Source organism: Emydura macquarii, unplaced genomic scaffold (assembly GCF_026122565.2).
Source record: "Emydura macquarii macquarii isolate MOO-44397 ecotype Brisbane River unplaced genomic scaffold, CSIRO-AGI_Emac_v2 contig_3287, whole genome shotgun sequence".
Classification (NCBI taxonomy): Eukaryota; Metazoa; Chordata; order Testudines; family Chelidae; genus Emydura; species Emydura macquarii.
In genome coordinates, this window is record NW_027133424.1 from 7390421 (window position 1) to 7414811 (window position 24391).

Below are 24391 nucleotides of genomic sequence, written 5' to 3' on the forward strand. Positions count from 1 at the left end.
TCTCGAATAAGGTGGCCCAAGAGTATGCCCAGGTCAAGGCCGCCATTCTGAATGCCCTAGATGTGACCCTGGATACCTTTTGTCGCCGGTTCCGGGGACAGACCTACCAGCCAGGCGCTTGACTGCAAGCAGTGTCCCAGGAGTTAAAAGATGCCTGTTGGAGATGGCTCCAACCTGACCGGTATTCCGCCTCTGAGGTAGTGGAACAGGTGGTCGTGGAGCTGTTTATCCACATCCTGCTGCCATGGGTGAGAGCCTGGGTCCTGCAGCACTGACCGACGACACTGACAGCAGCCGTGGGCCTCATGGAGGACTTCCTGGCTGCAGAGACCATGGTCGCTCCTGCCGAGGTGCTGGCCCCCTGAGCCGCTGGGGCCCTGAGTGGGACCTCCACTAGCTCAAAGGCCAGTGGAGCCTCACAGCCCTGCCCAGATGGCAACCCGCGAGGAATGGAAGGGACCTGATCCACCCTGAGAGCGCCGGGGGGATCGGTAAATGGGGGGTGAGGAAAGGGGACTAGCCTGCCCCAGAGATCCACTGGAGTGGTGCGAACCCCACCAGCACCCAAGGAGTCTGAGGCAGTAGGGCCCTGCTTTACCTGTGGCCGCTTTGGGCACCTGCAATGGCAATGCCTGAAAATGGAGTACTCCTTTGGGCAAATCTGTGCAGCCAAGACCCAGACCCACAAGCCCTCTGGCAGGCTGGTGATCGTCCCGGTGATGGGGGGGAGCACCTCCAGGCCCTTGTGGAATCCGGCCGTGGACAGACCTTGGTCCGGAGGCAAGGCTGTCAGTTGACTAGTGCCACGGGGGATGCTATCCAGCTGCGGTGCATCCACGGGGATGTCCGGACCTACCTGAGTATGCGGATCACCCTCACTGTGGGTGGACGAACACACAAGCTGGTGGTGGGGTTGGCACCCCCCCCCCTCCCCCAACCCCATCATCCTCGATTGAGACTGGCCAGGATTCAACCAGTTCTTGCACACGGCCACACGGGAGGCTCCCCGGGAGCAGGTGGCCCTAGAGGGGGAACGACCAGAGGATCCTGCCAAGGAAGGGTCGGAGTCACCCCGCCAAAGTCTGCCCCGCCAGCTCTGCATGCCCTGCGACCCCTCAGAAGGTACCCCCCCGACAGTCGGGATATGAGGGAAGGGAACCAGAGAGGCCCGAGTCGACTTTAGTTGGGACCAAAGGGAGGATTCCACCCGCCGGGCTAATGACCAGCTGGCGTATGTGGATGGAAAGGTTTCAGATCCCCAGCATGTCGGCCAGTGGCCCCACTTTGAGTTGACTAAGGACTGCCTGTATCGGGTGTTTCAGGACCCATGAGTCGCATTCTCAGCTCGTGGTCCCCCAGGCTCATTGGTGGGCGGTGCTGTGAATGGCGCATGATATCCCTGCTGTGGGCCATCTTAGGCAGGCGAAAACGCTCACCCGAGTCCTTGCCCAGTTCTACTGGCCAGGGGTGCACCAAGAGGTCCACGACTACTGCGCTTCCTGCCCCAGATGTCAACTGGCAGCACCCGCTGGTGTCCCGAAAGCCCTGCTGGTCCCCATGCCCGTCGTGGGAACACTGTTTGAAAGGATCGTGATGGACCTGGTTGGACCCCTCGCTAAAAGCACGGCCGGACACCAGTATATGCTGGTAATTATAGACTATGCCATGGAGTTCCCCGAGGTGATTCCCCTGCGATCCATTACCGCCTGGACCATAGCGGCTGAATTGATGAAGGTCTTTGCTCGAGTAGGGCTGCTGAAAGAGATCCTAACCACCAGGGTACAAATCTCACCTCCTGCCTGTTAAAGGAGGTCTGCAACCTCCTGGGGGTCCAAAAACTACAGATCGCAATGTACCACCCCCAGACAGATGGGTTCGTGGAGACGTTTAATCAGACCTTGAAGGGGATGTTCAAAAGATTCCCACCTCATCAGCTCCACTGGTGGGACCAACTGATACCGCCTCTACTCATGGTCATCCGGGAGGTGCCTCAAGCCTCAACCCAGTTCTCCCCATTTGAGTTGCTCGACCTAATGAGAGAGACCTGGGAACACACCCCGTCCACAAGCCAAGGGCTCCTGCAGTATGTGACGTAACTTTATGACGCCCTGACATGGGCCAGGGACCTCGCCAGACAAAACCTTCAGGCGGCCAAGGGGTCCAGGAGGAGACATACAGTCAGAGGCCCGGGTCTGGACTTTTGCTGTGGGAGACTGGGTTCTGATCCTGCTTCCCTCTGAGGGGTCCAAAGTGTTGGCTCGGTGGCAGGGACCCTACAAGATCTCCTGACAGGTAGGGCCGATCAATTATGAGGTGCATCAACCCGACCGGAAAAAGACCAAGCAGATATCATGTAAACCTCTTAAAGTCCTTGCGTGAATGGGAAGGACTGATGATCGCCCCGTACCCTCCTGAACCCTCCCGAACTGTAGCTGGAACCCAAACTCCCCCTCCCGACCAGGCCAGAGGAACCCATCCTAGGGGACACCCTCAGTGTGGACCAATGAGCCCAAGTCCGATGCCTCCTGGAAGCGTTTCCCCAGACTTTCATGGCTGTGCCAGGGTGAGCCGCACATCATCCAGACAACCCCCGGGGAAGTAATTCACGAGACCACTCGGCCGCTCCCATGCCGCATGCGGGAAGCTGTCGAAGAGGAGGTCCAGGTAATGCTCGACCTGGAAGTGATTGAGAAGTCGCAAAGTGAATGGTGCAGCCCCATCATGCTAGTCCCAAAGCCTGCTGGGACTCGACGCTTATGCATCGACTTTAGGAGGGTCAATGCGATCTCGACCTTTGATGCCTACCCTATGCCGCGGGTGAACGAGCTTCTCGTGTGGTTAGGGGAAGCCCGATACATTAGCACCCTGGATCTAACAAAGGGGTATTGGCAGATCCCACTGGCACCGGGTTCAAAGGAAAAGACAGCCTTTGCCACCCCCAGCGGACTATACCAGTTTATCCGGATGCCCTTCGGTCTCCACAGGGCCCCCACAACCTTCCAACATCTCACAGACCGCCTGCTGCAGGAGCATACCAGCTACGCAGCAGCCTATCTGGATGATGATGTGATCTATAGCCAGCGTTGGGAGGACCACCTGCCTCGAGTGGTGGCCGTCTTGTGGACATTCTGAGATGCTGGGTTGACAGCGAATCCCCGGAAGTGCAAGATCGGGTTCCAGGAGACTACATAGCTGGGGTATATCTGGGGGCGAGGACTGGTACGACCTCTGGTGGGAAAGGTCCAAGCCATCCAGGAACAGCCGACACCGACTATGAAACGGCAGGTGAGGCAATTCTTGGGACTAGTTGGCGATTACCGCTGATTTATTCCCCAATTCGCCTCGATTGTGGCCCCTTTGATGGGGCTCCTGACAAAAGGCCAGCCACAAAGAGTCCGATGTGATGGACCCTAGACTGTGACAGCCTTCCAAGGACTGAAGGGCTGCTTATGCAGGAAACAGTCCTGTACAGCCCCAGTTTTGATCAGGACTTTGTGGTCCAGACCGATGCCTCTGCTGTGGGGCTTGGGGAGGTCCTCTCCCAGACCATCAAGGGAGAGGAACACCCGGTGCTCTACATTAGCAGGAAACTGTTCCCCCAGGAGCAGAACTATTCCACGGTGGAGAAGGAGGCCTTAGCAGTCAAATGGGCAGTGGAGACCTTGCGGTACTACCTATTGGAAACCACTTTCATGGTGGTAATGGACCATGCACCACTCAAGTGGTTGCAGACCCTGAAGGATACAAATGCCCGCCTCATGCGATGGTATCTCGCCCTCCAACCATTCGCATTCACGGTGCTACATTGCCTGAGTAAGGACAATGCGAACTCAGATGGCTTGTCTTGATTGGGCGATGGAGGCCTGCCCAGCCTCGAAGTCTGGGAGCTGGATTTGAGGGGTGGGGTGTGTAGTGAGTGGGTGTGGCCTCCCTCTGAAACTGACAGGGAGAAACAGGCCGGGCCTGTGGGGACGGAGTCGGAGACTGCCTGTCCGCCTGCCCGGAAGTGAGGGAGGAGGACAGGAAATATAAAAGAGAGGCCCAGGAGCTCAGTTGGCAGCCAGCTCCTGGAGGGGAAGGATGTCCCTCCCCGCTCTCCACAGCTGCCTGCAGCCTGGTACCCGGGTAAGCGGACTAGGGCCTGTGTCTGGGCGCCGGTGAATGAGCAGCGCGTGGCCTGGGGTCCAAAGGTACCCCCAGATCCCACCACCCTGCCAGACCCGGTGATCCAGAGGGGCCAAGACCTGGAGGAACTGCTGGACGCAGATGAGGAGGAGGTGGCCATACCAGGGCCAGACTTGGAGGAGTTGCCCTTGAAGTTACCAGATGACGACGAGGCATGGGCCCTGATAGAGCTGGACCTGGAGGAACTGCCCCCCACCAACCTTCCCACCGAGCTGTCTGACCTACTGCCCCACCAACGATATTGAGGGGTTCTGCAACCTGCCCTGGGTGCCTACCCTGAAAAGGTCGACTGGACTGTGGCACACCAGGTACCCAAGGAAAAGCAGGCAGGAAGTAGCCCAGGGGCGTGGCCACCCAGTCCAGGGACTGGGGAACCGGACAGTGAGTCAGCATGTTGCGGTTGGAACCCCGCTGACTCCGTGGCATACCCCTCTGCCACGACTAGGGACCTGGGCTGGGAATCAGTGGAATCAGGTGGGCCTGCGTCCCCCTCCCCCTTCCCTGACCACCCCGGCGGCCTCTAGACTGTGTGCTGCCCATTGGAGTTCGGGCTATTGCCTTTGGGCTGCCCCGCCCAAACCCGGAGACTGTTTCCCTGCCCCGGACTAGGTGTGGCCTCCCTCCAAAACTGACAAGGAGGGACGGCCACCCGCTCTACACGGGGGCATGCCCCTGCCTTTTGGGCAATGCTGGCCTATTGATTAACTGTTCATTGTTATACCATAAGACTTCCTTCTTTTATTGCTTCGTTACTTTTTTCATTTGAGGGCTCTTAAATGTTTTTAAAATTATTTTTAGAAACTTCAAGTAAATTGGATCCCCTGGGTCACCTTTATCTAATTCCCCAATTAACCTCCCCCCCAAAAAAAAAAACAAAAAAAAAAAAAAAAAAACCCAACCCACAGCTATAGAAGGTTAGAGAAGCACAATTTTCTCTGGCAGGAGCTGTGTAGAATTTAACTTATCAGGCTTATACTTAAGTGTTGGGAAATTGAATTAGAGAGAGGCTAGTACATCAGTTTCCCCAGTACCATGAAGAGACTCTCCAATCTATAATCTTAAAATCTTTCCTGGCTCCTTTTCTATTAAAGTGGAATAAGCATTTTAAAAAAAACCAAAAACAACTATAGTGGGGTGGTGCCATGGTCCTCGGGGTACCCAGGATTGAGAGTCCTCTTGTACCTCCCCCCACCCGCCAGCATGAGGGAGTTTTACTTTTGTTTAACTCCCTGACATCACCAGCCTGTTAGCCACTCAAGTAGTGTCACAGGTTACTTTGCCTTGCATGTTAACAATAGGTTCATCCCAGTCCCTAAGCCCCTTCAAAGCATTCGCCTGTAGTGTCCAGCCCCTTCTCCACTGAACACTGACAGAAATGCCACATCTGCTGTCCCCAAGGGAACAGTACACACACCAGCTTCTTTGAGTCAACTCAGGATCAACCCTTAGCTTAATACCACAGCACTGAGATATATTTACAGTGAAAATGACAGTAAGTTGATTGTCAAAGATTCAAGAGATAGTGAGTAAGGATAACGGAAACAGGTAACCTCTAAAACAAAATTGTAACGTACTTTCTAGAGGCTAAATTTAATTTTACAGGCTAACCTGCTTTCTAAAGAAATTTATCTTGCCTCCAGAGGCCTCTGCAGAGTTTTCAACCCAGGTTGCTTGAGATTCCGTTTTCATGAATGTAGACGCGCTGCCCATTTTTGGTGCAGAATGGTGGGGTGTTTTCTTTTTTCACCATTGTAGTTCAGCTAATCTTTCAGGTGTACTGCAAGATAAGGTTCTTTTTCCCCATTGTGTGTTCCTCCTGGCTGACTTCATAGGTCTCTGACTCTGTATGCAAATGGACCTCCATTGTCTCTTAGCTTACAGTGCTTCATTTACAGGCTGACTGAGAGACAGGCGAATAAACATCTATTCTCTGACAGGAAATGTGTTTCTCTACATTTGCTGTGACCCATAATCAAAGAACAGATTTTTTACTATGCATACCTAACTCATTACATGGTATCTGTACATACATTTCAGCAATGACGTTAATGATCCTGGCTTTCATTTAAGACCTCATGTGACATTCTTGGGTGAACCAGGATGTACATACCAGAATAAGGATATTCTTGTATCCATCCTTGCCATTTGGGTCACAGGTGGGGGAAACCTTTCTTAACATTGTCAAGGGGAAGGAGGCTGTGTGATCGTAAGAGGGTTTTAGCAGCTCATATTGAGTTGGGGGGCTTCTCAGGTTTGAGGGTTTGGTGGATGGCGATAGGAGCTAGGGATGGATTGGATTTGGGCTGGTGGCAAAAGAGGCTGAGGGTTTGGCAACTCAGGTGGTGCACACTAAAGCTGCTGGCAAACTTTGGCAACTGGGGGCATGTCGTGGAAGGGTACAGGAGGATTTGACCGGAGGGAGGAGGTCCTGGCCATCAGAGGTATATGATGGTCTGACATTTGTGTGGTAAGGGATGGATCTTGTGTGTTGGCTTGAAAGGCAGTGGGCTAGGTGTTTAAAATGAAATACTTCAATAATAAAAAGTTATAGCTGTTGCAAGACATGGAAGATTGACTTTTAAGTGGGTTTTTCTGTGCTTCCTCTTTTAAAAGCAGTCTTGGCAATTACCTGGATATGTTGTTGTGATCCATTGTGGACTTACTGTTAAGTAAGATTGATAGTTTTATGGTGGGAATAGAGGTTAGTTTAAGTATTGCTCGTATATCACATATTATGCCCCCAGGACTCTGTACAAATCCTGTATTCTCTTACAGCCTTAGGCATGAAGAGAAAGTCTTCATTAAACATTGTGAGTGACATGAGAGACCTTAAGTAGCTGCCATTTTCTCTTGACCAAGTCTGATAATGGCAGCAATATCTGGTGGTGTTTGATCAGGAGAAGTAAAAATCTGGATGTCGTGGATGACCTTACAGTTGAAAGAAAAATTCTGCTAGCGTTATTCTGATTTATGGGACTCTTGTCAGAGCTGCCCAGCAGGTCTTGAACTACAATTGTAAACAAAAGGGGCTGCATTTGTAAATATATTCTATACTATGCCACTTCTCCAAAAAAACCTACAGTCTTGTAAATGTCTGGAAACATATAAAATGATCTGTGTTAGCCACAAGTAAGATTTAATATTCATTGCATGTGCAGCATATGAACTCTTGAGAAAATATAGATAAGGTCAGATGTATTCCTTTCAAGGCAAGTCAACAGCTCATGTTTTAATTGAAATGCTTTGCCTTTTTTGACAGAGCAATGGAATATGTGACACTTTAAAAACATTGCTTAAAAGTTGCACCAAATGGACACGTGCAGCCTTTGTTCTGTGGTCAGCAGAATGAGACCATCTCTTCTTTACTTAGCTTTGGTTACCATTATTCTTAACAAAAATGGGAGAACAGGGTCCCCTACTATATTATTAAAGCATGCTGAACAATGCTTTTTGTCCTATCTCTTTGGAAGTTGTTAGCAAGGTGAAAACCGATATTGGTGGCTTCTTAGTACCATAAGTAAGACTTTATATTTAGTGATGCATGGACTTATTTTGGTATGTATTATGCCAGTCTGTAGTAATGGTGCCTTCTTTGAGCATTGCCTTCATTGGTCTCTAGACTGGGTGATGTGTGCACTTCAGCACACAAGCTCAGAAGTTTCTGGGCAAGTTCCCAGTGGGGCTGTGTACACATCCTACACGTTTCCTTGGAGCACAGAGACCGTTCTTTCTGACTGCCATACACATTGAGCAGAAATTTAGAATAATAAAAGATTAGGAAGGGGCCTCTGGAGGTCAACTAGTCCAACCCCTACTCAAAGCAGGACAAACCCCAACTAAATCATCCCAGCCAGGGTTTTAACTTGGTGGTTTCTGTGGCTACCCCTGTTTGGTCCATTTCAGAAAAATGTGTCTCTTTGAGAACTTCTGCTCCCAGATGCAGCGACGGTTCTTCAGAGTCTAGAAAGAAGAGGCACAAATGGAACCATGAGTATACCTGACATTGACTGACCCAGGGCCAGGACAGCTCTAGCATTGGGCAATTCCTGAATATCAGAAATGTTTTCTGTGCCAGGGACCCTTGCTGTCAGGTGTGTCAGGGCTGAGTGCTTTGGCACTGGGTTTATTGTTTTAACTTCCTTCATTGCTGTGTACCTTGTTATTGGGTTCTGTGGTGCCAGGAGGGAGTCTTCTATGCCAGATGTTTCAGCATTACCCTTTTGGATAATTATTGTCTTGGATGTAGGGTTGGTTACTAATTGTTCCAGTTCCTCCTTTATCACCTGTTCATTTGGCCCTTTCAGCCTATTTGTCTGTGGTTCAGGTCAACTCAGAATTGATGGGGACATTGTCTTTTTCGTAGGGGAGGTTGTTGTGTTTTGGTCCAAGCAATGGTGCTAAGGCTCAGGACTAAGTGTCAGGAGAATTAGGTTCTCTTCCTGAATCCACCACAGGTTTTTTGGGTAATCTTAGGCTAATCACTTTATTTATCTTTTCCTTAGTTTTCCTCTTTTGTAAAATACTTAGCCTCATGAAACCCATGTAATTATCCTTTTTGTGCATACAACAAGAACAAAAAACCACACAGTTTCAGGTCTTCTATTAAACTCTATTAAACTATTTGTTCTGCTGATAATCTGTATTTCACCTATGAGACTAAAATGTTTTCAGCTTGGAAAAAAAAATCATTTTTCCAATTTAATAGATGCAGTCTTAAAAATTAACTTTTACCCAAATAGGAAAATCCTCAAAACCCATTTCCATTGAAGATTATAAAGTAATAATGACTGGTTATTTGCCATAGATCGCATCTTTAAAATAATAAACTGCATTGTGTGGTTTTTTTTGTGATTAAAGAACTATGTGCACAATATTTTAGTTCATCCTAGTTCTGTTACTTACAGTGCTAAATAAAAGGTAAATCACTGTGTAAGTTCAAATGCCAATCTTAAACCTTTTGGAAAATGCAGATGTTTTTTGGTTGAAATAAATATGCAGTGTATATCTTTGTTTTTCATTTATAAAGATTGTAGCTAAAAATTCGTAATTGTTTTTTATTATGCTTTGTTGATACTTCTGTGAAAACACATTAATTTATAAAGTCATAAATTTTAAGACCAGAAGAGATTGTTAGATCATCTAGTTTGACAATACCTGCATGACACAGGCCCCAGAATTTCATCTGGTTACCCCTGTGCTTTGAGGTCAATAATTTAGAACATAAGTTCAAGAACACAAGAATAAAAATACCTAATATATTGTCCTGGTGAAGGTACTTATACACCATAAGCAAGTCATCCTTCATCTTTTTGATAAACCAAACAACTGAGTTCCTTAAATCTCCTGCTGCAGGGCATTTTCTCCATCCCTTGAATAACTTTTGTGGCTCTTTTCTGCACTCTTTCTCCAATTGTTGAACATCCTTTTTAAAATATGGACAACATATCATGGACAATGTAGTATTCTAATCCTGGCCTTACCAATGCTGTATACAAAGGTAAAATCACCTTCCTTCTCCCCACAAACCTGTTTATGCATCCACGGGTCATATAGGCCCTGTTTGCCAAAGTGTCACACTGGAAATTTTCAGTGGGTTGTCTGTCTACCATAAACCATCAATCCACTTCAGAGTTGCTGCTTTCCAGAACCCAGTTCCCCCATCCTTGTAGATATGGCCTATATTCTTTTAAACTTGCATTTGGCTGTATTAAAACCCGTTTTGTTCATCCAATGTCAGCTTCTGGCAGTTGGAGATTTAAGACAGCTGGAGCATGGGATTGTGATACTGATCATCTTGGCTAACGGAAATTGATGGATCTATCCTCCATGAATTTATATAATTATTTTTTGATCCCAGTTATACTTTTGGCCTTCATGACATCCCATGGCAATGAGTTCCATAGGTTAACTATGTGTCATGTGAAGAAGTACTTCCTTATATTTGTTTTAAACCTGCTGCTTACTTCAGGAATGGTTATGTATGCTAATAATTCCCAAACGGAAGACTGACAAAGGGACATCTTCAGAGTAAAAAGCTTTGAGTCTCATCAAACTGATCAATTTTCTTTAATTTAATAGGGAAAGGTAATTTAAATTAGTTTTTTGAAGTAAAACTTGCTGCACATATACCTATCTTTTATTGCCACCTGATGGCAAGACAGAGCTTCCTTTCATTTCTCTCCACAAGCCTTTAGCTATTTTCCAAAATGAACTGAAACTATTCTCACATTCATTTTCTAGAATCAGAATTTGTTGCCTTTGATCTTAAAACAAATGAAGATAAAACCCTTTACATGAGGCCAAACAACTACTTTTAAAATTAAAATGTATTTTCTTTGCTGTGTTTTTCTCTAGGGTAATTTGATCTAAGGAAACGGAGGAAGTATTTTCTTACATAACTTTTCAGGATAATAACAGGGATGTAAAGTTAAGAATTAAACTAATGGGTAATGAGATTATGCTAATAAATTGAGTTTTAATTAGGGCTTTCTGCTCATTAATCAACTAGTGCATCAGGCCTGAAGTCTGCAAAGCAGTGAGGCTGCAATTTAATTGTCTTTCATGAACACCGCATCATTATGATAGACTCTCTGCACATCTAGATACGTTGTGGGCTAGCTCAATGAGCTGTCGCATGGTGTATCCGTTGGATATCTGTGGGTGGGGGAGGACAGAGCAGGAGCAGTACAGAGGCAGCATGGGAAGCCTCTGAGGAAAAGGAGTGCTTCACATTTTCACTGACACCTGATAATTACTGAAGAAAGCTCTCAGGTTCTCATCAGAAATGGACAACTTAGCACCAATCCTTCACAAAATTCACCTTGTAATATTGTAACCTGCTGCTCCGTGCAATATAAATCTAGTGCTCAGCAGTCTAATGGAACCCTCTTTTGAACCTTTACTGGATACTGATTTGGGTTTTTTGTTTTTACTTTTCCTGGGAAGATTGCATCTATGCTTCACTGACTCTTTAAGCAGGCACTGTCCATTAAATAACCTTTCCTTCAATTTTTCACATAAAGGCAGTCCTTTGTACAGATCCAAAATACCTTTCTCAACTAAGACCTCTGATATCACTCCTGTCCAAAGCAATCTTATCCAAAATATAAATCAAACTATAATCATTAGATGCAAGAAGAGCAAATAGATATTACCGTCCGAGGACACAAGCAATTAGAAAATCAGGTCTTTATCAACATTACCTAAAGCTACAGTGTCAAGGTGAGGAGAGAGTAACTGTTACTCAGATATATACATCAGCCATTGGGGCTGACATGATTAGGTCAACAGTCATGTAACAGGCAGTGGGAAATAAAGCGTCCTATGAAACTTCTAGAGCTGCTCTATAGGCCTCAGTCCACGGACTCCACCAGCAGTTTTTGTGGACATGGCCTTCAGTTGGTGGGTGTGATCTCTTCAATCCAAAGCCTGCTTTTTTGCATTAATTTCCCTCCTTTCTTTTTTTCTGCTCCTCCCCAGCAGTTTCAAGTCTCCTCCAAATAGATTCTTTGAGTAGGAGACTGACCCTCCCCTCCCACTGGTAAATATCTCTTCCCATAACAGGGTGCCATCAGCCTGGAAGGATTCTACCGTTTGTGTGTTTGAAAAAATAAAAGTTACCATTTGACACAAGTGTTTAGTTAGTACTTTGATTACATGGTGTTGCATCTTTGGAATCCTCAAATGCCTATATAGGTTGTACCCACGTTGTAAAAGCTTCTAGCACAAATGCCAGCCATCTGCATCAACGGGTGGGGGAAACTTATGGGGCTGGCAATGAAAAGGGGACAGGCCCAGTGGCAAGGGAAGAAGACACTTGGCAAGGGCCAATAGGTAGCTCCTCTTTGGGAGTCTCTGGTACCTGTTGGCCAGCTGCTGGAGAGGGATGCTAATTGGTCAACATTCCCTAGCTCCCAGGATTTAGCCCAGCAGAGGCTGTGTGGAACCTCTTTAGGCTTCATTCCAGCAGGTAAAGGGTTACTCACCAACTTGCAGCAGGAGCACTCCTTGTCCTCCTCAGGATGCAATGGAAGATGGGTGAGGATTGGGGAGGGGGGAGAGCCATACATTGCCATCTCCCATGTGTCGCCAGGTGGCATCATTTCTAACAACCACAGGCAGGAGACATGGCAGCTGATGATCCTAGGATCTGATTGCCTACTCAGGAATCATCTGTCTAAGGAGGTAAAAGAAAAGATTTGGAAGGGGGAATTTGTGGATTTATTTACTTCGCTGTTCAGGGAAGAGCAGATAGAGGAAGGGGACAAAAAGCACAGACACGAAGAAGGACAAACCCTGCAGACCGAAGGTGCCTCAAACTTTTGAGAACTGTATATGCAAGTATAATTTGTGAGTGCAGCCCCGAGAAGTGTATTTACTTGTTAAGTATGAGTATTTAATAGCTGGGGCTCATGCCACATATGGCGGGGGAGAGCAGCATAGTTAAGGTAAGACAGAGAACTTCGACCTGGGGTTCTGAAACCTTTTTTTGCTGGGACCCCCTTTGAAAATATTTCAGGCTGTGAAGACCCTCCCCCCAAAAAGTGATGACTCCTCAATGCCATGCTACCCGTACTGGCATGCACAGGGGCTGATAGCTTGCAATCCCCCCCATAATAAACTGACCCCCAGTTTGAGAACCCCTGATTTAGGCAGAGGAGCCTGATTTACCCTGGAGGAAAATAAAGCAGGACCTTTGGCTGGAGTGTATGACTCCTCGTCACCCTGAACAGCTGGCAGTCACAGACTGTGTGGTTGCCAGTGCCTAAACCTCAGCTTCAAAATGCAGATGCAAAAGCTCATGTGTGCTTTACGTTTAATGATGGGAAATGTTTTAATTCCCAAGGCAGGTACAAACACAGCTGTAAGAGGTGGAGTCAGCAGCTCTCCTGTTATGAGGGAAAAGGGTAGTTCCAACAGGGCAGCAGGAAAGGGAGCTGCAAGGTCCCAGTGCTTCAGGAGATGCTTTGTGGGAGGCAATAACCATGGGAAGGGCTCCTCCACTTAAGGTCCAGGTGTTAGGAACTTGTTATTGGACTACCCTAGGAGAACAGACGCTGCTGATTTGTGGAATGGAGTTTCAGCCGCTTTCTAGTTGCCCCTCTTGGGTGGAGAACTCGAAGTCTGGTGAAGGCTTAGAGCATATAGTAAGAGCAAAGATCACCCCAGAGTTTGCAGCTGGGAAAGTAGCAGGCCTGTTCTGGTGTATTCCGGGGCCAGATTTCTGCACATCTGCACTGGGTGTGGCACCAAAGAAGGTGACGGGGACACAGGGTGATCGGTCTCCAGTCCCACCCGGGTGCTCATCGGTAAATGACCATATTGACCCCCAGCTATGTTCAGTGAGATATTCATCATGTGGTGCTGGGGTAGCCATGGTTAGTCAGTGTGACCCTGGGGCGTTGCTGGCAAAATGCGATCTCAAGTCCACATTATGGTTGCTTTCAATGCATCCCAGGGACTTTAAGCAGCTTGGGTTTCAGTTTCAGGGCCAGTACTGTTGGGATAAAGCCATGCCCATGGGCTGCTTGGTGTCATGTGCTGCTTTTGAAAGCTTCAGCTCATAGACTATAAACTATAAGGTCAGAAGGGACCATTATGATCATCTAGTCTGACCTCCTGCACAATGCAGGCCACAGAACCTCACCCACCCACTCCTGTAATAGATCCCTAACCTAAGACTGAGTTACTGAAGTCCTCAGATAATGATTTAAAGACTTCAAGGTACAGAGCATCCACCAGCAAGTGACCTGTGACCCATGCTGCGGAGCGGGCAATTGTGCATGAGACTGGCCTGCCTCACGTGGTGCACTATCTCAATGACTTCTTTGCAGGAAGGATAGGGTCAAGCAACTGTGGGTACATGCTTCAGGCGTTTCAGAACCTAGCCAAGTGCCTTGAGGTCACCCCTGCCACGGAAAAACCAGGGGGCCCTACCCAAATTTTAACGTACCTGGGCATTGAACTAGACACAGTTTGGGGTGTCTCTCGGCTACCTACAGAGAAGTTGGAGTTGGTCAGGACACTGATATGGGCTCTCAAAGGGGCAAAGAAAATTACCTCGAGGGAAATACAGGTGGGCATGGGGCACCTAAACTTTGCACACTGGGTGATGACTCCCAGTTGGGCATTTTGTGCCTGTCTGGTATCGGCCTCCTCCAGAGTGCAAAACCCTTACCGCTTTATCAGACTGACAAGGGAAAAGTTGAATGGGGTTTCAATTTGATGGTTGGACTGGTGGCTCAAAACTTAGCTGCAGATACATTCTGATGCCTTGGGAGGCATAGTTTTGAGGTTTACTTTCAAGGAGAGTGGTGTGCACAGAGGTGGCCAGAAAGCTGAGCGGCTCTCAGGGTATTACAGGGGACATCACCTTCCTTGAGTTTTTTCCTATACTGGTGGCAGTCACTATTTGGGGAGCAAACTTTCAGAACAAAGAAGTCAGTTTATCGCACCAGAAACCATCTATGGCCATATTGTAAAGGGACAGCTAGCTGAGCCTGTTTCGGTAATGAGGCTGGAGAGGGGCTTCGTTTTACACTGCTTGCGGTTTAACACCCTTTTTCGTGCTGTACATGCCCGGGGAGTGGATAATGGTGTTGCCGAACAACAGATTCTGGGAACTCCCCCATCGGCCAGCCTCCTAGACTGATTGGATTCATTTTATAGGAAGCCATAAATTTATAGGCAGGAATAAAATTGCCTTATTTTTACAATGTTTAGAAACCATAAATCTCTATTATTAGCAGCAGTATATCAACATGCTCAGTGTCATAAACTACAGAATAGACATAGAAATAGGAACTGTGAAAGGCAAAATAAGAGGAACAATTTGGAAACGTTATTTTATTTTACCAGTTTGCACCATTTTCTGTCCAATCAAAATCTGACAGAATAATCTGTTATCAAGGCATTTGTGGTTGGGGAGAATAATACAAAAATGGGTGAAGTGTGGTGGAATTTTTTTGAGTCAGTTTTCTGTTACTTTTAAAGTGCAGAGTTGGCTTTAAATATGTGTTCATCTGAAATAGTTAGGTCAGTGGTTCCCAGCCTGGCGCGTGGGCCAGTAGGGCCTGCGGGGATTTCAGAGTGGCCCACCACTCCCCTCCCACTGGCTGCATAGGGAGCCGCTACCTAAGGACCAAGGCAGAGTGCATTGTTGTGGGGCTACAAGACCAGGTGCAGGCTCTTTGCTGTAGCCAAGGGGACCGGAGATCAGCGCCCCCCTCCCCCTGGCTGTAGCAGGGAGCACAGTAAAGCGCTCTGCCTGGGTCCCTAGGTGCTGGGGTCACTGCTGGAGCCAGAGGGAGGGGAGCACTGATCTCCCGTCCCCCTGGCTGCAGAAGGGAGCCACTGTCTAGGGCCCCAGGTGGAGCGCATGTGGCTACAGGATACTATCGTTTTCCTGCTGCAGCGAGGGGGACGGGAGATCAGCGGGGAGGGAGGCAGCCTTCTCACTGAACTCCTTCTGTCTGGCTGCAGTAGAGGGGGTGAGGGGGGGAAGCTGTTGACAGAGACTGGTGGTCCTTCAGGGGTTCAAAAATGATATCTGTGACCCTTGAGCCAAAAAGGTTGGGAACCACAGAGTTAGGTAGCTTTATATTTGTTCTCAGTGCAGAGAGTGTTGTTTGTATATTTTTGATCTTTTTTTTCTTCTGATTTTCAAATGTATTCTCTCCCTCTCAACATACCTTGACTTTATAAAGCAAATATGTGTCTGAATATTAGACATTAGAAAGGGTCAATCTAAACAAATTACATATTATCAGATGAATATCCAATATGTCTTCTTTCTGGGGTCTATGCCTTGAATATGCAAGTGGGATTGAAGTTGGAGACGTCTTTCACCTTACGCTTCTGTGATCTTGCTGTTACAGAGATTAAGGAAGAGAGTGAAAGACAGGACAAAAACCAGTTCTAGTCTGTTTTGAACTTCATCTTTACTTGCTGACTAATTTCTGTGTGGGAATTACTTCTGCAAAGGATTTAAAGAATTGTTTTCTAATGTTAATGGTTTTTGCTATGTCATTAAAATGCACATCAAGATTACATTCTGTTCTGCATTTATGGAGACGCTAGTGCAAACAGGCTATCTGCTTTGCTGTCAAATATAGTCAAAGGCCTGGAGAGACGGTTCATAAACAAAGCACCCCTGTTCAACTGAATTTTTATTCTGCAGACCTATTTAGTCTTCATATCCACGACATGTAACTTACTTCAATTAAGCTCATTTCTTTAGGATTGGAGGGATCACAAATGTCACCAGTTTAGTTCTCATGGCGACAGTTACAAACCTAGTTAAACACACTATATTTAATTGAAATTATACTACAGTAGTTGCAGTGGTTTTACATTTTGCAGACAGGCATACTGTGTTACTAAGTGTAAAGTGGAACAAAGAGAAGCTTCTTTTAGCATCAGCTGTGTCAGTCCCCCAGTGGAGTAAGCAAGCCATACACTCAGTGCTAATTATTTAACTTTGAAATCTTTTCCTGAAAATAGCTGATGAACCACAGTAAGAAATAATTGTATGAAAGATTGCACAATTTCCTTTATACAAGGAGTTCATGCAGAAGTCTTTCACAATAAGGACCACCCATCAGCTTATTTTCATCCTTAAAGAGCAAACCTCTATTTTTTGGGGACCAAATTCTTTACAAGCTTGAAGAACTTATAAATCTGATTGATCAGCTGTGATGCTCTTTTTACTAACTATTGTGGATCATATATTCTCTTTTTTTGTTTGTTTTGTTAGCAGTTAACTATTTTGCATATATGAAAAAAGTCCTCTGTATATTCTTGTATGGCCAGTTCTGAAAAAGAACAGAAGTTACACTGGAGTTCTTAAATTGTTGAAGGCAAACCAGAAGGTTTGCTAGATGATCAACAAAAAATGTTTTGCTATGGAATTATGTTGCAGCATTTTTATACATGTTAAATTAGGGAAATAATTTTCATTTCCCCTGTCTTAGGGATAGTGCGGTTCTTGGATCTCCCTCCTCCCTCATACAGACTTTCAAATCAGAGGAATTGCAAACGTTTAGGGGGAATAGTTTTTTTTCTTTTGTTTTTTCAGTAAGTTAACTATTACCATTGACATATAAATGGCTACTTTTTTCATTTTATTTGTTTGTACAGCTGCGCCAATAACATTTATTAGTAAAATAATGACTTATGGAAGATTCAAGAAACAGACTTTAATACTGATACATGTTGCACTCCAGTAACCATAGTTCTCAGTCCAGCTACTGTAGTCTCAATTGCTTTGTATTTGAGTCCCTAGCACATTTTCCCTGCATGACCCCATTTTCAGATGTGTTATTTCCCACTACCCCCAGACAACATGGAAGTTGCCTTTTAAAAATGGTGTCCTCCCTTCAGCGTGACCTCTCACACACTGTACATGCAAGGTCACGCCGCAAGGAGGCTGCCATTTTGCTTTACAAAACGTTGTCCTCTGGATTGCATGACCTCACACACAAATGGTGCGTGTGATGTCATGCTGCAAGGAGGGCGCCGTTTTGTAGAGCAAAATAGCTTCCCCAGTGTGACATGACCTCGTGCATATGGTGTGTGTAAGGTCACGCTATGCAGAGGAGGCCATTTTGTAAAATGGCATCCTGCATGCTTGAGATTGCTGTGACCCCATCCGCTGATGAAGCGACCCCGCTTGGGGTCATGAGCCACAATTTGGGAACTGCTGCCCTAGCAAGTTTTTTATTTTTTTCAGAGTCTGATCCTTATTCTGTTAATTTAAATTGTATTTAGTCAAACCCTTTTTTAGGCTGTTATTCAAGAAGACTAGGTGCCAAAGGTATGGGTTTAATTGATGCAATTTATTAATTTTCTCTTGTTTTTTAATCAAACCTTTCCATTCTGGGCTATTTTCATCTGTGGAACCCTATCTACAATGTTTGGTTACCTATCTAACTCTTTTCCTATAATTCTCAATGACTTCAACATGCTTTTCCTTTACAATACATGAAGATACTATTTATGTTCATTACAGAATATGCTGAGTTTCTCCATTGCAAAGGGAGGAAATTTACAGATTTTGATGAAGTTCGTCAAGAGATTGAAGCAGAAACAGACAGAGTGACAGGACTGAATAAAGGCATTTCTTCCGTTCCTATTAATTTAAGAGTGTATTCCCCACATGGTAGGTAAATTCATTCTACTCTGTTTTCATGTAACTAATATTATATATTCTGTTTGTTCTCATTGATTGACCAAAGAAAACTCCAGAAAGACACTGTCTAAGATTGACTTTGAGTGAAAGTTTTGAGGATGTATAATTCGTGTCACAGTATATGTTATAAAAAGGCCTACTTCTATTAGATTTTCCCCCATTCCCTGGACTTTGAACCCTGTCTGTCCTAGGAAAGTTAATGTGTTGCAGACAATGGGTTATCAACTGGTATGGAAAACGGTTAACGGTGTAGAGAGGACTAAACCATCTTAATCTTCACTGAAGAAAACTGGACTTTAGATGATCATCATATGCAACCCAGTTTTCAGGTATGCATCCCCAGACTCTGAGTGACCGTAAACCTCTGACTACCAGAAGCAGGAGTGGAAGATGGGTGGATCACTCTGTAATCACCCTGTTCTGTATGCTCCCCCAAACCTCTGGTACCAGCCACTGTCGGGCAAGATAGACCATCTTGTGTTCCAGTGTGGCTGCTCTTGTGTTCTTATGGGATCTTCTGCCTGGAGTTTTGGTGTCTTTCCAGTGGGGCAATCCTTGAATCAGCAACCATTTCCTAGAGCAATTGGCCCTACACAGTCTATTCATTCGTCCTCTCCAGGAACCTGACTTTCCCCCCACCTGGTCCAAGAAACAAAGAGGCTCCCCTGTTACCCCAACTCCTACCAGCTGGTGAGATTGCTGTCTCCAAGTTGATCCTATAGAGGTGTGTGGTAGGATCAAAATAGGAGGATGCCTTCCCTCTTTCCTTATCCCATTCACATCTTCTCTGATCATTTCCTGTCACTGCGAGTGCTCAGATTGGCTATGACAGAACTCCAACTCCTGCAAATATCATGGCATTGACACATGCTCTTTTGGTTTGGGTTACACTGCAGTGGTGTCATACTGGAACCTTTGTGGGGGACAGAAAGGACCAAGAATTGGCCTTCCTTAAAGCATCCACACTTCTGTTCAAGTGGGCTGAGGAAAAACCCTGGATTTTTAAAAGCTTTGCTTGTTTCAGATGGACTCTTCTTTTAGGCATACTGGTTAAGCAGGGCTCAAATACGCCCGGGAGAATGGGACATCACAAAAGTGTGTGAGTGACTTGCTTCCAAACCGTGATGGTTAATAAACCTGTCCACTCCCAACTAGAGTCATGTGCTTCTCAGATATGGGTGTCTAAAAGTCTTGGCTTAAGCTTTTATTTTGCAGCCTTCTGGACTTGGGCAACAGCCTGTGCCATTTCATCTCTGCTCCTGAAATGGGGAGTCATAAAGAAAAGCAGATACACGTGGATGCTTCTTAATCCAAACTGTCCAAATGTCTGAGATGCATACTTCACTTCTTATACAGTTGGGAGCACATGTTGGTGTCAGTTAGTGCTTTTACCATTTATCTGAAAAAGGAGGTGGAAGTTAGAGGCATGACAGGTTGTTAAGCCCACTGCATGGGGCCAGGCAGTACTGCCTGTTGCTATGTAAGGAATCAGCAGCCCTTAAAGCTTTTCAGTGGTGGCTCATCCTCGTCAGACTCATGCTGGAGGCACAAAATTCAAGAGTATGAATCTATTATAACTTACACCTTCTTACCTGTAAACTTTCTCAACAATCAAGCTTCCAAAGGGGAGAAAGCTTCTAGGTATTTACTCTTCCACTAGATACAGTCCAACATCCACCTTCCTCCTTGGCCAGTTTCCTCAGCTCGCTAAAACTTCAGAATCTTTCCACTCAAACGGTGGCTTCCCTGTTGGGCCATACAAGGAGAAACTTCTATTGTAAGCTGTTTAGAGCCATCAACACATTCCTTAAGCACCACTGCCTGGATCCAGACCCATCAGCCAGCAAGGCTTTCGGTCATTTTGCCTCAGAAATCCAAGAGCTACTTTTCCCAAGGAGAGTCAATCTAACCTTTTAGAGCCTAGGCTGCATCTTGTCTCCCTCCCATCTCTGCTTGGTGGCCTCAGCTGCTCCCATAATTGCAGGACGCTGCTAGTTAGACTTGTGATCTGTACTGGGGACAATCATCTCACAACAAAACAAATTTTTTGTACCTGCTAAATGTTTTCTATTACGTAACTCCATCTCTGTAAACACCCACCTAGGGTGTCCCAGTTTCTGAAGGAACTCAGAAAAATAGCTAGAGCCTAGCGTACAATTTAGACCAGCCCTTGGTTTTCAGTTTGGGAAGCTGTGACCTGCAGTACCTGCTTGGAGGACGATCAGAGGAGGGGACTGTATGTGAAAATTCCTTTTTCAAATTGGCTGCCACCTGACTGACAGATAAGATGGGAATGCCCCATGGACTGTACTGATATTGGTGCATCATTTGTTATGTCCAACATAGGCACAACATTTTGAAAATTCTGCCTTTAATGTTTAATTATGATCTTTGAGCTACAGCTATGATAGCCCAATAGAAGGTGATTATGCCAAACAATGTAGTTTGTAGGTTGTGACAAGCCGTTCCTAACTGGAACAAAATCAAACTTCATAATATTGAAATGTTCTGTGAGATGGAATTGCCAATCTTGGCGCAGCTTTAGCTGTGTGAGCTTATAAAATAATGTTCTAAAGCCTTTGAAAATTAATGTATCTATTTTAATTACGGCTTCCCGCTCGGACTTGGATCACCTGTTTGTTCTCTTTGGTTACGTAATGTGTTAACAAGCCTTGTGGTCTTACGCCATTTCTCTTTAGTGCTCAGCCTGACGCTTATTGATTTGCCTGGAATCACTAAAGTGCCAGTAGGGGATCAACCTCCAGATATTGAGCAACAGATCAGAGACATGATTATGCAATTCATCTCTCGTGAAAACTGTCTGATCCTGGCTGTGACTCCAGCCAACACTGATCTTGCCAACTCAGATGCGTTGAAGTTAGCTAAAGAAGTAGACCCTCAAGGTAAGTGAGAATGGATGTAAAACTTTCCTGCTCTCAGACACCATTGGTGAAAGTATAGCTTGTAGTTTACTGTGGCGAATCATGAATTTAACATTGCGAGAAAAGCCATTACTCATAATTAAAAATTTTGTACTGATTTCAACATCAGAAGATGAATTGGATTCTGCTCATGCAGCATAAGTCAGCAAGTAATGTTGCCAACTGAAATTTAAAAGTAACTGGCGATTGGTAATTGAGTGAAGTATGACATATACCTGATTGTAAATTCTTGTGTCAGGGCTATGCCAGCCAAGGAGTCTGTGGCATCTTGCGCAGTGGGGCCTTGATGCTGACTGTGGTGCGTGGGTGCTACAGTTGTATAAATATTAGTGATGTTTGTTTTCTGAGCATGCCTGGATGACTGATGTTACTGTAATAAAAAACACACGCAGCTGGAGTAAAAGCAGTCTGGTTTGGCAATGTGCTGCCACCTGGTGGATTAAAATTCAAGAGTCCGACTAGGTAGAGTTGGGAGCATTTTGTTTTACTGCCAGAGGCCCCTGCTCCCAGCCAATTCAGAAGAGAGCTGTGTCTATCCTTTGCCTGCTGGGGCTGTGACTAACACACCTTGAGTGTGAGAGTGAGCAATGGAAGTTTAAAAGAACAAAAAAGTGGGTGTGAGTTCCAAGAGGGATTTGATAAGCTAAATGGAAAGTGAAAAGGCTCTGTTACCACAATGGGAAGTGCAGTGCTAGCAGTCAGTGCTGGCATGTAAGATCCCTGCCTTGCTATCTGGCACACCCTAACTGATTCCTGGAGCTGGATCTGATTATGATTGGTAGGCCCAAGCTGACTCCCACTGTCTCATTTATCAGCTGTTGGCTCTGTGCATATGGGTGGTGGATGGACACTGACCTAGTGCATGCTCCCACCTCTCCCCTGGGCCTGTAAAGTACAGGTGATTTTTTTTTTCCATTTAAAAACCAAAATAAAAACTAAAATAACTGGTAGCTTAAAAATGCAGTTCTCCTGGCTTAAGCTCCTGTGCAGATCCAAAGACTGGTGAGAAAATACTCAGTTCTTCCTCAGCAAGTAAACTCACCACCAGACAGTAAGGTGGAATTGATTGGTTTTCCTCAATGTAAATGATATTTCACTATTTTTTGGTATGTGTGTGCAGGCCTAAGAACCATTGGTGTAATCACAAAGCTGGATTTGATGGATGAAGGAACTGATGCAAGAGAGATTCTGGAGAACAAGTTGCTCCCGCTTCGTAGAGGTAAGAATATTAAACTCCATGGACCAATCGCTTCTGTAGCAAAGCAGTGATGAGGAAGGTAGGCCTCTGGTAAGTTAACAGATGATTGGTTCTAATGGAGTGCTTGGTTTGAAAAAGTTACAGTTGAGTTTCTGCTCATAGCCTTTATCACACTTAGCTGTGAAATAGAATATGTAAAAGGAGATGGTGCCCAAAATATCAATAAGGGAGAAAAAAATCAACTCAGACCACAGAGAACAGGCTGGATGTGGTGTAATGGGAGATATGAATTTAGGTTACCTGAACATTTCCTTTTCTGTGACAGTTTCTGTTGCTCCTCGCATTGTGAGGGGAGTCCCTCCTCTTGGTGCTGTCTGGAAGCAGCCACTGGATCTTTGGTAATGTCACTGCAGTCTAAGCTCTGCTCCTTTCCAGAAGCTTTCCAGATAATCATTCATAGAACTGTGGAGACATGTTCATTTCCACTGTTAGAATAATACAAAAGTAATAATGAAATCTAACCCAGTTTCACCAGGTAGATCATTCCCATTTTCTTGTCTCAACACCTCAGAAAACAAACCAGCCAGGGAGGGATCACACCAGCAGACAGGAAAGTCAATATCAAGATCCTCTATTTTCTCCTCCTGTTTGTTACCCTTCTGCAACGTTCTCCTCTTATTTCCCAGTCATGTGCAAGTCACTCTTGTTTTGCACATCCCTTGGAATGCCAAATCAGTGCAAGTGATATTGCCTTCCCATTTAAACCTAGTTTTCAGACCAGCTTATCCGCAACTTGTAACTTACGCTACAGTTTCAGTCATCACTGAATTTGAGTCAGTGACTTCCATGGAAGGGTGTGCCCACTTGCATCAAGCCTCAACCCTGTTGAACACATTAAGTTTATTGCAGTAGTTTAAAAAATACCAAAAATAGGTTATTTTGAATGTTTTGGTTTGTACTGAACTAGCATGTATGTTGCACTGTGGGGAAAAACAGCACTGACTTGCATAGTTGTTTTGATCTCGTTTTAGGGTATATTGGAGTTGTAAACAGAAGTCAGAAAGACATTGATGGGAAGAAAGATATTAAGGCAGCTATGCTGGCAGAAAGGAAATTCTTCCTTTCCCATCCAGCTTACAGGCACATGGCAGACCGGATGGGAACACCATATCTGCAGAAAGTTCTAAATCAGGTATAAGCAAATGTGAAAAAGTGTGTGAGAGAGTATGGGCATGTGCATACAGGACCAATAAAAATGCTGTATTAAATTCACTGTTGCAGTGCACCTGATTAATTCTTTCCTGTTTTTAATACTGTGTTTTTCCCAACATATCATGGGCAAAACAGTACATTATGTATGAAACCCACTGCAAAGAGGACAGGCATTGATTCCCTCCACCCCACCCCCTCCCTGTGTATAGCAGGAGTAACACCATTGAGAAGTTTAAATCCTTGTGCTAGACATACTTTACCAAGGATGGTGACCATTTGTTTTTCATCCTCCACGTAGGGTGACCAGATGTCTTGATTTTATAGGGACAGTCCCGATATTTGTGGCTTTTTCTTATAAAGGTGCCTATTGCCCTCCACCCCTGTCCAGATAACAAGTGTGAAAAATTGGGTCACCCTATCTCCACCTCTTTCATGTTAAATGTTGGGCTCAAGCAGCAAAATGTCACTTGGACTTGTTATACTCATCTCTTGATTTTTAAGCAGCCTCGCATGAGAAACTGGCTCATAACACACTATGCAGTTTAAAGTTCCCAAACAAGAAAATTCTAGACAGTCCATCTGATTCTAGATAACGAATGAATGCATTTGTCTGTCTCCCTCAGTGCATTACTTCAGGTTAAGGGCTAGATTATGGCACTAACCACA

At 45.4% G+C, this 24391-nt stretch overlaps 1 protein-coding gene across 1 annotated transcript in view; it reads left to right on the plus strand.

Annotated features, from left to right (window-relative positions):
* Nucleotides 1–21092: 21092 nt before the first annotated feature.
* DNM3 (dynamin 3) overlaps nucleotides 21093–24391 on the plus strand; it is a 234943-nt gene continuing 231644 nt past the window's right edge. Inside the window, exons 1-3 of the mRNA XM_067532436.1 lie at nucleotides 21093–21276; nucleotides 22436–22534; nucleotides 23545–23705. Coding sequence (XP_067388537.1) covers nucleotides 21162–21276; nucleotides 22436–22534; nucleotides 23545–23705 — 375 coding nt within the window. The 5' untranslated portion in view covers nucleotides 21093–21161. The remainder of the gene's footprint in view (nucleotides 21277–22435; nucleotides 22535–23544; nucleotides 23706–24391) is intronic.